The sequence below is a fragment of the Leopardus geoffroyi genome, chromosome A1 (assembly GCF_018350155.1).
Source record: "Leopardus geoffroyi isolate Oge1 chromosome A1, O.geoffroyi_Oge1_pat1.0, whole genome shotgun sequence".
Lineage (NCBI taxonomy): Eukaryota > Metazoa > Chordata > Mammalia > Carnivora > Felidae > Leopardus > Leopardus geoffroyi.
In genome coordinates, this window is record NC_059326.1 from 12211564 (window position 1) to 12227706 (window position 16143).

The window sequence follows — 16143 nt, forward strand, 5'->3', positions numbered from 1 at the left end:
ATGAAACCACGCTGTGAAAACAGTGGCGGCAGTGGGCCAATAATTAAAAGGAAATGCAGTGTAAAGCAGAACTCCCAGTTTCTGGGGAATGTAAATTTGCCAGCATAGGTAGAAGCTATTAACATGAATTTTCACTCAGGACCTCATTCAAGTTGCCAGTGAGGAAATACCTTCAAATAGTTTGATAAGGATGTAACCTGGTCAAATTCAATGCTGACATATAAAGATCACAGTGCCTTTTCTTTTTGGTGAGGCACGTCTTATCTGATACTGGAGGGATCGGACTTGGTCCGGCATTCCATAAATGCACGCCTGTGTTTGGGATGTCCAACCATACCTGATCGAGGCAGTTGCTACGCAGGTATCTGAGTGCTTGCTGAATACTCTGAGGCAGGGGCTGTCCCGTTCTCTGCACGTGAACTATGAGGGGAACACCAAAGACAGTCTTGTCTTTGTAATCAGGAACTTTCATCCTCTTCATGAACTTTGGAACTGACCTAGAATTCACAGAAACCAGGTCACGCGAGCCTCTTGGGGCAGCCTGTGGGGAGAGGCTGTGAAAGCAAGCAAGAGGGAAGCCAAGCTTTTGTTGGAACAACCAACAGACACAGGGGGAATTCAACATCTCTCCCTTAATGAATCACATTACATGGAAATACTGTGTGTGCCCCTAGCCTATGTTAGATGTCTAACTATTAAACAGCATGATTCATGTTAGCGGGATGGATTTATGGCTCTGTTTTCAAGTCAAGTGGACAACCTTCCAGTTTAATTGTGAATGACACTTACTGTCCCCAGTAAGACAGAAGAAATTTAAAAACTACGAGAAGAAGAAATTTAGTTGGGTTTGGAGGAGAAAGGAGGGGAGAGATGATGAAGCACTTCTTGGCTACGTTCTTACTTTTCTAGAACCAGTCGAACTTTTTAAAGGAAATTTTAATACAAGCATATATTGATTTGACTCTGCAATTTATAACTTCCTAAAATATTTTTATAAAGGCACTTTCGATTCTTCTCTATACATAATATATAACATAAGACGATTAATGACGTATTTTATATTTTTTCAAATCCATCAACTCATCTAAAATAGGGACTTACTTAAGGTTTCAACACACGCTTTTGTCAATTCCTTACTATAAAGGTTTACTGCATATTCTTGTTCTTATTTGCCAGTGTGGTAAAAGCAGAAATGTAGTTGAAGAATCAAATGCTCTTTGAATGAATCAATGCTCTAAGTGTTGAGCTCTGCCCTGCTCCAGAAGGTACGAGTGACAGCTGTTTCTTTGCAAGCTGCCAGAATTATTTTATGGCCAGTTTATTTTTAATTCCTCTGTTCACTATTAATCACCCTTTGCTGGTCTTTGTGTCCTTCTTGGAGCCTGACTGCTTTCCCTGGAAACTAACAAGAGAGCTACAGATAAAGCAATGCTTCCTGCAGGCGACATCATGTCCCCGCTGCGGCAGCACAGAAGGCAGACAGTAAGGCAGAGCTCCGGCATGCTTTCCAGGAGATCGGAACGAATGGCTTCTTCAGAAATCAGAACTTAAATACTGAAGCTTTGGCAACTGTGTGCTTAGCTCTCGAACAAACGATCCCCTCCTAAGTGACCGCACTACGCACCACGTCCAGCCGTGTTTATTGGACAGGGAGTACTTCTCCATGATGGCCGTGAGGCGAAGCAGTGAGAAACGCTGGAGCAGGTTCAGCTGGCCGGCTGTCTGGCTGCTGATGTGGGGTGCCGTGGACGGCTGAGGCTGGTGCGAGAGCTGGAAACTATTCCATCGGAGCCGCCTTTACCGGAAAGACCGTCAGAGAAGCCAGTCACAAAGTGGATATGTCATTGGAAAACACAGGATGTTACTAACTTTTAAGTAGCTAATCAAAATAGTTTTCGAGCCAAGAAAATCACAAAGCAAATGGAACAGGAGACGCCAATGTACAGAATGAACATAAGAAACTTTTTTTTTTTTTCAAGTCTGATAATGGAAAAGGTCATTCTCTGTTTTGTTGGGAGGTTTTAAATAAGTGACATAATACATTTTGTTTGTTTATTCCTAAATTTGCTCTCCAAGTGTTGAAAGCGGCTGAGACGGTGTATGTGTAAGTGTGTGTGGAGGGAGAGAGAGACGCAGACAGAGAGCTCGAGACGGAAAGTGAGATGTGGAATGTTCCGGAACTGTAGAACATTTCACACTGCCGTCCTGTCTGCATTCTAACTCTCCTTTGCTGTTGAGATGGAACCTGAAGGTGGCAGGCACAGATGAAGATGCACTCCTGAAGTGACAACACATTAGGGAACCACAAGACACATGTCTGTCTCAACAAGAGCCCAGCGGCAGGTACAGTATTACTGTTTCTACTGCTTTAAGCATTTCCGGGTCCATTTTTCAAGGGTGCTTCTGAAATGCTCTTTGTAAAACAGCTTTAATGTACCCTGTAATGGGCATTTTTTAAAGCCAAAATAAACTTGTGAAGTATGCACCCTTGCGTCTCAGAAATTTCTCATAGGATTAAAAAAAAAAAAGTTTAAAATTTGAGGTGGAGCTGTTTAATTAATACTGCAGCAAGGACACGGGAAGTACCTGGGGCTCCCTTACCAGTGATCCCTGATGGTGCCTAGCATAATGCTTTCAATGTATACTCACTATATATATATATATATATATATATATATATATATATATATATATATTTAGTAAAACTGAGATCGAATTAAAGGATAAACAGTCAGAGAAATGAATGCGAGTTGACACGGATTCAATCCCCATAATATTTGTCCCAAAAGATATACTTGTGTTCGAATAGCCTAATCCCGTGTATCACCTCAAACAGGGTCAGGCATTTAGTATGTGCTCTTTAAACGTTTCTTAAATGAAGACACCATAATTATTACGAGATGGATTGAAAATCATGCCACCAACCTGTTTGGCCTGGTCAGAGAGGCCCCTACACCAGAATCCCTCCTTTCCCTGACCCCAGTGGCCTCCGACTCATTAAGAGATGCTCTGTCCACATCGCTGGGTGTTGTCCGACCTTCGGAGACCGAGTTGCCTTCGAAATCTAAGGTGATCTGATTAGGCGATGGACAGGGGCATAATCCAGATTCTCCAACCAGTGCGTCGTGTGTTTGCAGCTCAGGCAAGACGTTCTTTGACCAGTCATCCACTACCTCCTGGAGCCCATTGACGTGGTGCAAGATGTCATCTAAATGAGGGAAGAGGTCATCTTTCTCCAAGTCCAAAAGGTCTCCCGTGCTGGCGTACAAATGGGAGCCCGGGACGTTGTCGTAGATACTGACTCTACTTGCTCTGTGGCAGGACGCCATGAGTCTGGGCTCCCCGGCGCCAGGGCCCTGCTGTCTGCCCAGGGAGAGGCTACCGGTCCTCCAGTTAACCCCATTGCTACCGTCTGTGGGCGAGAGGCTCTCAATAGAGAGTGCCTTGGGGAACGTTCCTGGTTTGTGATCCTTGGGAATATGCACTACCAAGTTCTCCTGGGAATGGAACTCGTGTGCGTGGTTCTGGTCGCCTGTGTCCCGCAGTGCCGTCCCGGCCAGCACGTCCAGGTCTTCCAAGTACATGCCCCCGCGCTTGTTGGCCTCCTGGCTTTTCCGTTCCTTGGAGCCGGGCGTGCTCACCCCGCTACCGCTGTTTAACGACTGGCTGCTTTCCCCGCTCCATTTGCCGGAGCTCAGGAGCCCTCTGGTGCAGGCAGCGGGGGGCGAGCTCTGGAGATCCCCGTTCGGGATGGGGACGCACTGCATGGCCTTGAAGGCCTCTGGCTCCTGTTGCAGCACGGGCCCGCTGATCACCAAGCCCCCGGTCCGCCCCGGCCCCTTGTGCCTTCCGTGCGCTCCCTTCCCTCGGAGTGTCTCCATACGTTTCAAAAATGATTTGGCTCTGGTCCTGGTGGCTTTCTCATTCTTTGGGTGGAGGGGGTAGCTGAGAACGTCTTTGGGGGACTGTGGGAGGCTGCCGCTGACGAACGTGGCGTCCAGCATGACCGGGCTGTCGGGGCAGGACTGGCCAGGGCAGTCGAACGGCTCGCGGCCCGCGCTGTGGCTGCCCGGCTGGCCGCGACCGTCACTCCCTCCGCTGCTCTCACTGTGAATGGAGCAGACCTCGGGCTCGCTCAGGTCTGTGAGGACACTTTCACTGCTGGTGGTGTTCCTCATCCTAATGTCTCCCGATGACCCATTCCTGTCTCCTCCGGGGAACAGTGTGTGCAGGTCGTCCACGCGAGACCACCGGCGGCTGGTTCTTTGGAAAGTCCATTTGTTGCTGATGCAGAGATCTTCCTCATCTGAGTCGTCACCCTGAAAAACATTACAGATGACGCTCGCTTCCAGGAAGCATGGATGCAGTGGGAAACCGGGTGAGCACAGAGGCACGGTACTCCCCCTCTTTTCCCTTCCTTCCACGCGTGCCCTCTGGCTGTCCCACGGTCCTTCCACCATCTTTCATTGTCCCCCACACCCTCCTCCTCCCTTGTGCCTACACGATCTCTTCTCAACCTGCTGAGCTTTCTTCCTTTTAATTTTCATAGAGGTTCTGAGTCCTTCCTTCCTCTCTGAGAAGTTTTCCTTGACTGATTACGAAGAGGTGTAATTACCATCTGACTAGACATCTAAATATAAAACACCTGCAGCTCTCTTTTTCAGAAACTTAATCCTGCCATCAAAGGCACCGACTTCTTTCCTGAAACCTCTTCACTGAGCCCCAGGACCATAGTTCCAGCTTCCCTCCTCTTTTTTCTTTAATTTTTAAAAATGTTTTTATTTTTGAGAGAGAGAGAGAAAGGGGGGGGGGAGTGGGGGAGGGGCAGAGAGAGAGGGAGACACAGAATCTGAAGCAGGGTCCAGGCTCTGAGCTGTAGGCACAGAGTGTGATGCAGGGCTCTAACCCGTGAACCGTTAGATCATGACCTGAGCCGAAGTCGGACGCTTAACCGATTGAGCCATCCAGGCGCCCCTCCAGCCTCCCTCTTCTGAACCTCAGAGTCAATCTATCTCAAAAGTAACACTCCTTACCTTAGTCTCCCAAATCTGATTCTTACCATGTATTCCCTGCACAAATTAATGCCAAAATTATCCACTGAATTCCTCTAAGTAGAAACTTGGGAGCCATTACCGAGATCACTAGTTGAGGAGAGTCCAATCCAGCCGGCTCTGCTTGGCCAGTCTGCTTGTTTTTGATCGACTCTGAATCTAAATGCCTTTTCGCAGGACATGCATTGCCGGGCAGCTGAGCCCCCAGTGCTCTGCCCTGACTCACACTCTGCACCTCACACACTTCTTTTTCCTGTCTGGGTGCTGCCTGAGTAGAAACCCCCTGAGAGATGAGAGTCTGGGCTCCTTGAGGCCGGAGATGTCCTCGTTTACCTTTGCCAACCCTTGTGGCCCAGGACAGACCTGGACCTAGGGCAAAAAATAATAATTTCCCTCCAAGATGAGTGGATTCATCAGCTTCTTCCCCCTCCTCTTCCTGCATGTTACCAAGACCCAACTCTGAAGTGACTTTCAAATCCGTTCCCTCCTTCACATCTTCCCTCTCATTCCCTTTGTGTAGGCCCTTGGCACCTCTGTCTGGGTCCGTTACAGTAAAAGCCTGGCTAGAATCCTTGTCTCCAGCGTCTTTCCCATCAAAACAGCTTTCCACAGTGCAATCCAAATATGATCATGTCATTTTCCAGCTTCAAAGCCTTCAGCTTCCCTTGGCCTTCCTAGAAGTCTTTAGCACGGCCATTCAAAGCCCTTTCAACCGGCCTGCAGTGTCCTGTTCTTGCCTCACTTTAGTTGTGCCTCCCAGTTTCCCCGCTCCCTGGCCCATTCTCTTCGAAGCCTTCCCTCACTGCTCCAAGGCAATGACCACTTCCGGCCCAGAGCTCCTACAGCATTTGGGTTAGATCTGTGTTGTAGCACTTACTCTAATGATAACTTGAGCTCATGCTGCTCGAATCCACTCTCAGTCGTTAGAGGTAAGCTCATCAAGAGAAGGGCTTGTGCTTCTGTGTCTTAATCACATTTATAACCTCTCCAACGTCAAGCACATAGTAACTGCTCAATACTGTTTTGTTATTTGAATTAAATTTATTTTACTTTGACATCTGGTTCTAAGACCTGGTTCCAAATTCTAGTAGTACCACTTAAGAGTTTAGGTGATTGCTTGCAAATTGCTTCTTCTCTCCAAAGTTTCCATCAACTCATGAAATGGTACTAAAAACAGGTTCTGCCTCATGGGTTTGCTGAGGGAGCTAAATGAAATAATGCATTTAGTAGGCCCTCATTAGAGGAGTATTTGTTATTTTCCAGTGTTGGCTAAATTGCTTATCTACTCATTGTCTATCTAAGAAGCTTGCTTACCTATCTTTTTACATATCTAATGTCTACTTTAACCCCCCTTAACTTTTGCGATATATTCTCCTTTCAAGAAAAAGTAAATAGATGCTCAGGCAATAAATATTGCCATCTCCCTATTCTCACTTATTTCTTGAAAATCTAGATTCACACGGGCTGGACTAACTGACAAATTTGAACATTCACGTACAGCGGTTACATTCACATACGGTGGAAGGTGGAAGAAAGTAAAAACTGAGGTACTAATGGAGAATTCCATTGCGTTGGGATCACAGTGGGAAATTAGCTTTGAGTTTAAAAAAAGTCATATAAAGCTTTGGCAAAAGAGTTTAAAAAGATGTACACGTAGGAAAAAAGGAAAGGGTCTCGGGTGATGAATCAAAGTTATACTTTCTTTACAGCATTTTAGAGTTCTCTTTTTCTGTGATTGATACACAGTAAGACATGACATTTGAGAGCCACTTATGTATCAGGCACCATAAAGATTGAAGGGTGAGCTCACTGGATTTTCAGATCACATTTCAGGAAGCTAGTGAAAAGAAGCTGATATTAAGTTAGCATTCTGAAAAAGCCCTTTCAGCAAATACGTTTTGAGAAGGCAAAGAAAGGATATATTTTTAAAGAAAATGTATATATTTTAAATAGAAACTACGATATTTAGCGTGGGCTCCAATGATGTCTCTCAAGTTAGCCCAAACTCGGTTACTGATGCTGGAAAACCACATACGAGTTGGATAAGGATTCCTTTATTTTGGTCAAGAAAAGATGCCAAGCTGGGCACTGTGGACTGGCAATGGAAAGCTTGCCCCCGTCTGCTAGACTCTAAGGGTTTATTATACTAGCTTTGGGCAACAGGAAGGTATTTACAATCCAACCAAGGCATGTGAAAAAGTGGTAAACTCCTGGAAAACACGGCCAGCAGTTCAGGGAAATTTTGCAGTATTTAGATCTTTTGAACCCAAACAAACAAATGAAAACCAAAGCAAAACAAACAAACAAAGAAAAAAGAAAAAAGAAAAAAAAAAAAAAACACCCATTCTCCTTTAGCATCCTGTGCATATAATTATCATAGCATGTCCCAAAGGGCAGTGACATGATTCTGTCTGGTTTTTCCACCAGGGCAGAATCTTTCAACCTATTGATAGTGACATACAATAAGAAACTTTCCATCACAACTTAAGGCACACACATGTTACAATAAACAAACATACAAACGAATAAATAACCAAGCTCATGATATAAATATTATCCTTGTTTTTACTCATATTTTATAATCTAGTTTAGTCTATTTTTCTTAATATTGTCTGTTACCCACCAAAATTGTTTCACAGCTCACCAACGTGTCGTGACTGACAATATGAAAAACACACTGTACTAGAGTTTAAGTTGTTTTTTTTTTTTTTTCTAAACACTCAGGGCCCAGCAGACTTAACGTGCATACAGCCGACTCTCCAGTAACTGATTAAGAGATATTGAGATCTCCTCTGTTTGATAATTTTTTTGAGGCTTAAAAACAAATAGCTTCATTATTTAGGAATGCAAAATGGAAATCTGTAGGAGTCAGATGTATTTATGAGAAAAAGACACACCAGACAAACCTTAATCTCCCATCTCAATGGTTTAGTATACCATGGAAATCCAGACACAGAGTGTCTAGATTTCAGCAAAAGAACTGACAAGAGATTCTCACGATATCGTTGTGACCAAGGTGGCTAACCGTGTTGGATGCTATAGAGAGTTCTTTTGGTAACTGGTTGAGTAGTTCACACCAAAGAGTGTGGTCAAAAGGCTGAATGCAACTACAGGAGAGCTCTCTGGAGGATGCCTCCAAGTTATGTCAATTTTAAGAATAACTTGAATGAGCCAGGAGAACTCATGTTAGGTAATTCACTAAGTAATGTTGACCAAGGTACCCTTTTTGAGAGTCAACTATCTCAGTTGTAAATGGGAATAATAGTAATATAAATCCAGCATGATTTGTCAACACAGCCAAAGGAGATCATATGTGAAAATGCCACGTAAACCTTAAAGTACAATGTAAAGCTACTTATTGTTGTTAGAGACTGGTGATATCGGGATGTATAAAGACCTTAACAGAACTGAATGGTGGCCTCTTAATGAGATAAAATTTCATGAAGTAAAAATAAATTAAATAAACAAACAAACAAACAAACAAAAAACCCCAAGTCACTCACCATAGACAGTTTGAGAAACTGTTCAAGATTGAGCAGAGGTCAGAAAACTTTCTGTAAAGGGTCAGATAGTAAATATTATAGGTTTCTGGGCCATGCGATCCCTGTCATACCTGGCCAACTCTGCTATTAGAGCCAGAAGAATGAGTGTTCTCATGCAAGTTTCACTTTGTTTGCAAAAACAGGAACAGTGGTTTGCGGACCCCCAGTCTAGAGGATTGAGAGCTGATGGGCTGCTGTGTGAAAAGTGAGCCCTCGGTGCTTCTGCAGAGAAAAGAGCTAGAATCCAATGGGCGAGAGTTTACATCAAATCCGCTTTCGGCTTACTGCGTGGAAGACTTCCAGTAATTAGAAAGAAAATAAATTGCCCTGCAGTGCAGCAAACTCATCGTGGCTAGATGCTCACAGGCAGAGGCTGAGTGGGCTATGAGCAAGGCTCTCGGAAGTAAATCCTGTAGTGGATGAGAGGCTGGAGGAGATGATGGAACATCCCTTCCAACTCAAAGATCTAATGGTTCTAGGATATGCACCTGCAATTATCTTCAATTTGAGACTGTAATACTCTCCAGTCAAGCGAATGCTGGAATACGATGTAATTTTTTTCTCTTTTGACTCTGCTGTTTGAAGCTAGTGGGAAGCGTCTAATTTGGAGGGAGAGACTGGGGTGTGTGTGAAAAGCAGAGGGGGTGGAGGGGAGAGGAGACCGGGCCCCTGGACAACAGCTGCAGCTCCTTTGAAATGCTGATAGCATCCAGGCCCCAAGATGCTGGCTGCAAGGTGGCAATTAGTCATGGTTTCTGAGTTGCTTTCCACCTTTGGTCATGATTCAGAGAGCTTTATTAAAACTATAACTTTAACCAGAACCGTTTGAAGCCAGCCTTTCTCTCTTGGGAAATCGTAGGGAAGAGCCTTGTGAGCATATATGTCCGTCTCTTTCCTCATTTAACAGACAGCCTACTGGAGTCTTTGGTCTCAACTTTAACGTTGAACGAAAGTCATACCACATAAACACTAACCAATGGGGAGTTTGAAGGTCATCGTGAAGCAAGTGTGAATTTTGTAGGTAATGATGAAGAAGAAACACTTTTTCTGAGAACAAGTAGCTCTGTGTGTGCCTTGGAGTTTTTAATTTAGATGAAATGCTGATGTTTTGGCTTTTCCGAAAAATGGGACCATTCTGAGTTGAAATTATATATTCCTCAGAGACAAATGCCAAACAGACATTGCAAAAGAAAGGTGTTTTTTTTCTTTTTAATTTTTTTATTTTAATGGCATTTGGCCAGATCTTTACACTGGAAACAGGAGCCCACACGGGTCGACAGCTGCAAGAGGCAGCTAATCCACGGTTACGTAGAAATTTAGAAGCGTATCTTCCATTCAGGTTAACGGGAGCCGAGTGGTGGAGTCCACCTGGTCAGAAGCTGGAATGTACCATTTGCAGGGCTGCAGGGGAAGGAGCCTGAAGCCAGAGGCAGGGGAGCTGCTGATGTCCTCAGGGTCTCCAGAAATGCCTCCCACCTGGGTTTCAGTAAGTGTCTCAATGAGGTGTGTGGCCGAGACTGAGAATACTCTTCTCTACTTGACTCTCACAGAGACAGGGAAGGTTACCTCGAATCTCTGATAAATCACTTTTCTCTCCCACAAAGAGAAAATCTTGCGCTACTACCTCGAGAGGGGGAGGCAGGTGTGATTTCATTTTTCCTGGGGCTTTACAAGTCGCCATTTGTTGTCCAAGAGAGGTGTGTGCCCAAGTAAGTATGAATGAGGCTTCACCATCCTCGTCTGTTTGTATACTTGTTTTTCTTTCTTGGGTGAACCCATCAAACTCTTCAGAATTAAAAAAAAAAATCCAATGAGAAGGAAATGCAAAGCAGAGCAAGGACATTCACTGTGAGAGACCCAGAGATGCATTTCTACAAGGACATTAAATAAATCATGGACTTCTGTGCAGATGGCAAGAAACATCCCTCTTCTAAAAACAACAATAAAAGTACATTATAATTGTATGTATTGCAGAGGAAACTCTTCCAGGCCTCAGGCCAAGTGCCAGAAGTCCCCTCAGACTCCAGTACATTTCTGAATTTTTTTGTTATTTTTTTTTTAATTTAATGTTTTTTTATTTTGGGGAAAGAGAGAGCATGAGCGGTGGAGGGGCAGAGACAGAGAGGAAGACATAGTATCCGAAGCAGGCTCTGAGCTGTCAGCACAGAGCCCGATGCGATGCGGGGCTCCAACCCTCGAACCGTGAGAACATGACCTGAGCCAAAGTCTGACGCTTAACTGACTGAGCCACCCAGGTGCCCCCTTTGTGTTATTTTTTTAAAGTTTTTTTTTTTAATGTTTATTTATTTATTTTGAGGGACAGAGAGAGAGAGAGACAGAGAGACCAGGAGAGGGGCAGAGAGAGGGAGAGAAAGAATCCCTAGCACTTGCAGTGCAGAGCCTGACTCGGGGCTCGAACTCATGAACTGAGAGACCATGACCTGAGCCAACATCAAGAGTCAGATGCTTGACTAACTGAGCCAGCCAGGGGCCCCTGTGAATTCTTTGAAAGGCAAGGAGGGGCATTTTGGTGCCAGAGTATCTGGGGTCAAACCTTGCTATTTCTGCATGACTTTGAGCAAGTTACTCCCTGTGCATCTGTGACTTGGAGTACACGGGGAGGGATAGCGCCTGGCACAGAGCATGCTCTGTGTGGGTGTTTGCTGCCCACACAAACTGCTAGGTGAGCACATGTAGCCCTTTCATTGATCCCAAAGGGAGAAAGAACCACTGGGGCTATGGACACTTAGGCAATTTGGGGATGATGTTCTACAGAATAAATCATGTCTGGGCCTCTGCAGATGAGAGATAAGGATTATATTTTTATTTCTTAGATTGCCTAAAATGGGGACATACCTAGAGGAAATGCTGCTGGTTGTCTTTTTCTTCCAACTAAAAGAATTCCGAAGTTGACTGCAGTGTCACATGGTGCTTCTTCTCAAGTTTCACTTTCTACGTTTGATCATTTGACCTAGTCCTAGCTTGTATTTATGTATGTATTTATATTTTTTTGGTGCAGTAAAATAAAGGGTGAGCCTATGACTTGTGGAAGGGGCAGATCACAGGAATGCACACCCCCACACAGTCTCCTGCATAACTGCTTAGACCACAGCCCCAGATGCTGGTCATTATTGAGATTCACAAGTTGGTGAAGACCACATGTTGAAATTATTTATTTGAGAAGTCAGGCCATGTCTTCTCAATTTACTGAGTGCAAAGCCGTATTTTATTTCAGTGCATGCATTTGTGAGGCCTCTAGCTGAGCAGGGGCTGTAAGGGTAAGGGCCGCTACATCCAACGTGAGGAATAAATTAAGAATGTCAGAATACTGAAGTGACCGATTTACAGAGGAACTTTTGTGAAGGTAACACACAACCAGCCTAACAAATGTTATTCCGGCCGATCTCACATGTGGGTTTTTGAAAAGCTGGTGATAGGGTGAGAATCTGATCACTCCACTTGGCTGAAAACAAATCATGTCATTAGTTTTTGTCTTTTGTAATACACTGCAGCTACACAGATCTGTCTAGGAAGCCGTATGGATCAGCCATGCTTTAGACACATAGGCGTGGCTGTGTTAGGTTAATAAGAACCATGTGTTACGACCAAAACAACATCTGATGCTTACGCTTCAGATCGTGTGTATGCTTTTCAAGGGGTCTATTCAGCCAGACAGCTGTTGGGACGTTTATTTCCACATTTTTAATTTGTCTTTGGCCTAGACAAATTGCTCATATTTTAATATTTCTCTGGATATTGTTTTTCACCATTTTACCTCATTAGCTTAAATCTTTGGTTTCTAACTCAAACCCCAAACTGTTTTTAAGGTGAGGTCAACCAAAATTCATTTGCTTTTTTTTTTTTTTTTTCCTTTGGGTGCTATTTTAGAATAGAAATTCAAATTCAAGTTATTTTTTAAAGATCAGGTTACTCAAGAGTGACTTAAAATCCATTGGATTTAATGATTTCTCTGGGTAGACCAGGATAAAGAGCACTTTCTTTCGACTCAAAGATGTTTTCTCTGCTTCTTCAAAATATACTGTGGCTTGACTTGTTACATATCGGAGATGTGAAATGAAAAAAGTAGTCAACGATCTTAATTTTGAATTTCCCAAGAGGATCAATTCACTGAGGGATAGGGAGGGTTTTCAGCGACAGTGGTTATTAGGAGCCTTGATTTTGGAGTCAGGCATGCCTGAGTTTGAAACTCTGTTCTCCCGCTAGCTTAAAGATCATGAGCAAATGACAACCCGTTCAAGTTTTATTTCCTTTGTCTAGATAACAGAGATCCTACCTCAATGGATTCAATGAGATCATGTATGGCAAGCACATAACATAGCTCCTTGAAAACAGTAAGTGCTCAATAAAGTACAGCTTTATTTCAGAACTGAAGTGTCCAGTCTCATTCCTACAGAGGGAATAGCACATGCTAGTCCTAGAACACGGAGGGAGCATAGTGACTCTTAAAACTGAACGAAATTCCTTGTGAGCAGAGAGAGGCGTAAGTGGGAGGGATGGTATAGAGGAGGCAGGCCCCGCATCTTGTTGCCACACTCCACACGACCCCTCACTGATTATGAAATGAACCTGCCTGCGGATGAGCACATCTTCCAGGGTACTTGGAAATAAAATGCTATGGAACAGGATGAAGCAAAAGACATTTGGCACGGGCCCACGGGTTCTTTTCTGCATTCGCTTAATCTACGCATCACTGTGGAGTACTTGAGACTGATGGGGAGTGGATACTTACGACTAAAGAAACTTCTAAAAGATGACCACAGAGAAGGCATTTTATATCTTTCAGCAAAACTCTTTGATCAAAATGAAAACAAAGTGAAATGGTGAAACAAATGGCCCTCAGCCTGGATTTATAATGGGACTTATTTATGATGGTTATGATGAGCTGGGATATTTGGAAAACAAACATAGATGGTCGGGCATTTCTGAATTTTGCTTGGGTTCCTGTTGTTTTTAATCCATGAATGCAAACTTCTTTTGTTAACATAAACCATGATCTTAGTAAGGTGTAGACACCTACCTTTTTCCTTTGGAAGTTCACATCAAGTTTCATTGAGGCACACTTGTTCAATGTATGCAGTCGTCTGAAAAGAAAGAAAAAGGTGGTGATTGCTACCACTAATAAGCCTAAATTTTCTTTTCAGATTGATTCTCATTCTCATTTCAATGAAGTTGAAAGTGTAGAAATGAAAAGTTATGTCCCAACAAAGCACTGTATCCACTCAAGGTATGCTATGCAAAGGGTCCCGTTGGCTTTCCAGCCTACCAGTCCCTACCCATCCCCTAATCTAAACCCAGTCTTTTCCTGGCTTCCCTCTCCTTTCCTGGAATGCATGACATCTTAGCCCTGCTTTCACCAGCCCCTCCATTCATTTGCCACCTCGATCATGCTAGTCCCCAAATTCAGATCAACTTAGTCATCTGTCCTCTCCCCTACTCTTGGGCTATTGGGTATAACTCAGTGCTGAATTATATATGTGGTAGACTAAATTGTGTCCCCACCCAAACTCGTATGCTGAAACCCTAACCCCCAATGTTATTGTATGTGGAGTAAGAAGTAATTGAGGTTAAATGAGGTCACAGGAAAGAGCTCTGATCCAACAGAATTGGTTCCTTACAAGGGGAGACACCAGAGAGCTCGCGCTGTCTCAATCTGCCATGTGAGAACACAGTGAGAAGGTGGCTGTCTGCTAGTCAGAAAGAGTGTGCTTACCAGGGACCAAGCCCTGCTGGCACCTTGATCTTGGACTTTCCAGCCTCCAGAACTGTGCGAAAATAAATGTCTGTTGTTTAAGACACTCAGTCTGTGGTATTTTGTTATGGCAGACCGGGCTGACGAATAAATACATTTTGATTTTCATCCTCAGCTGGGCTCTGAAAATTGCTACTCAGCATTCCTTTCATTTTTTTGTCTGGTTGGCTCCCAATCTCAGATCATGAAAAATATCCCAGTCCCACAACAGAGAACTTAGCCACTGCTGCCAATGAGAAAATATAGCTGAACATAAGCTATCAGACATAAATTCTTTTAATAATCCTTTCCTTCATCATAAAAAAAATGATGTTCCTCTTCTTTTTCAAAGCTAACCCTTTCATCTTGTTTTTTATTTCAACATCCACCACTTCTTCTGGGACCTTGATACCTCATTTATTCCCTCACCTCAGCAAATTCTCTCGACTGCTTTCTTCCCTTTAAGCTTATCCCTGTCTTGAACAAATTGACTAACCAATTAGTTAGCTACCTAAATCACCATAATCACACAAACAATTTTCCCCTCAATCCTAATCTTTCCATCAAGCAACTGTACTAACCTACCCCAATATTCCCTTCCTTACACTACTCAACTGCCCGAGAACAGTCTCAATATTCATTCACTCTTCAATCTATTACAATGTAATTTCCTGAAATGCTCTTGCAAATACCTTTACTAGTTTACTTTATCGATTACACTTTAAAAATCATAGTTATTGAATGCATATGGTTTGAAGAGTCACACATTACCCCTCCTGTCCTTTTTCATTTATGCCTCTTTGGGGGCAACTCTTTCGCCTGTTTCCTTTGTTGGCGTTTACCTCTAACAACATGTTTATGCTGTTACTTCTTGATTTTTTCAGTACAAATCATTATTTATAGACTTTATTCTCTGCATGATGATTTATTTTTTTTTACTACCTGTCCCCATCCCTCGCCTACCCCACATTCGTACACTGTATCTTTTATAATTATAGTTATGTCATAATTTCAGGTTTTGGATAAATCAGTATTCAGTGTTTATTATATTTATTATTGACCATGTAAATGCTGTTCACATGTATATCACACTCTGATTATTTTGTCTTCCATTCTCAACTTTTCATTATCCTAGGAGTTAATAAGCATCTTGTTTATTTGTTTCCTTAGTTTTCAATGTATTTATCCCTAAATTCAAACTCAAATACTTCCTCAGCTATCTAACTCCCTAAGTGTGTTACTCTAGTAATCTAATTTCCTTGGTGACGTCTCTCTCAGAGCCTTCTTACCTGTTCTAGTTGGGGGTTTGCTGCCCTTGTTTTTAGTTTATTTTATTTTACTATCATGGGCTGATCAGATTTCTCAGCACTCAGATTCTCAGATTTTTCTTGAGTGTGTTTTCTAATATGCTGAGGCTGAGCTACAAAAGAGGCCTGAGAACCTCAATATTTAGAACATAAATATCACTGTCACTGAAGTTCCCATTTTCACTTCAGTGCCTCACCTTCAACCATGTCTAGTGTTCCCCCAGCCTAGGGAACTTCTGTTGTAGCCTCTCCAGGCAATCAACTTCCAGTTTTGGGCTGATGGTGGGGAAGAAAAGTCACCTAGATATAAACTGGGGGAGTAAATCCAGGGCTCTATCTACTTTAAAACAGAATTTCAAACAACCGTCTTCTTTTTAGCCTCCCTTAAATGTCAATCCCCATTTTTGAGCTTTTTAGGATTATTGGAGTTTATGACTTACTTCACTGACCACTTAGCTTTTATTTCTTGGGCTTGCCAAGTTCTCTACTACATC

General features: G+C 43.2%; 1 protein-coding gene across 7 annotated transcripts in view; it reads right to left on the reverse strand.

The window, feature by feature from the left end:
- Positions 1–16143, reverse strand: part of STARD13 (StAR related lipid transfer domain containing 13) — a 191084-nt gene that overhangs the window by 24104 nt on the left and 150837 nt on the right. For 5 of the 7 annotated variants that reach the window (XM_045473678.1, XM_045473687.1, XM_045473660.1 and 2 more), the window contains exons 4-7: positions 13632–13695; positions 2926–4319; positions 1625–1795; positions 338–554 (exon numbers count right to left, since the gene is read on the reverse strand). In XM_045473678.1, the coding sequence (XP_045329634.1) occupies positions 338–554; positions 1625–1795; positions 2926–4319; positions 13632–13695 (1846 nt within the window). The remainder of the gene's footprint in view (positions 1–337; positions 555–1624; positions 1796–2925; positions 4320–13631; positions 13696–16143) is intronic. The other 2 variants (XM_045473706.1, XM_045473670.1) reach the window with 1 other exon arrangement.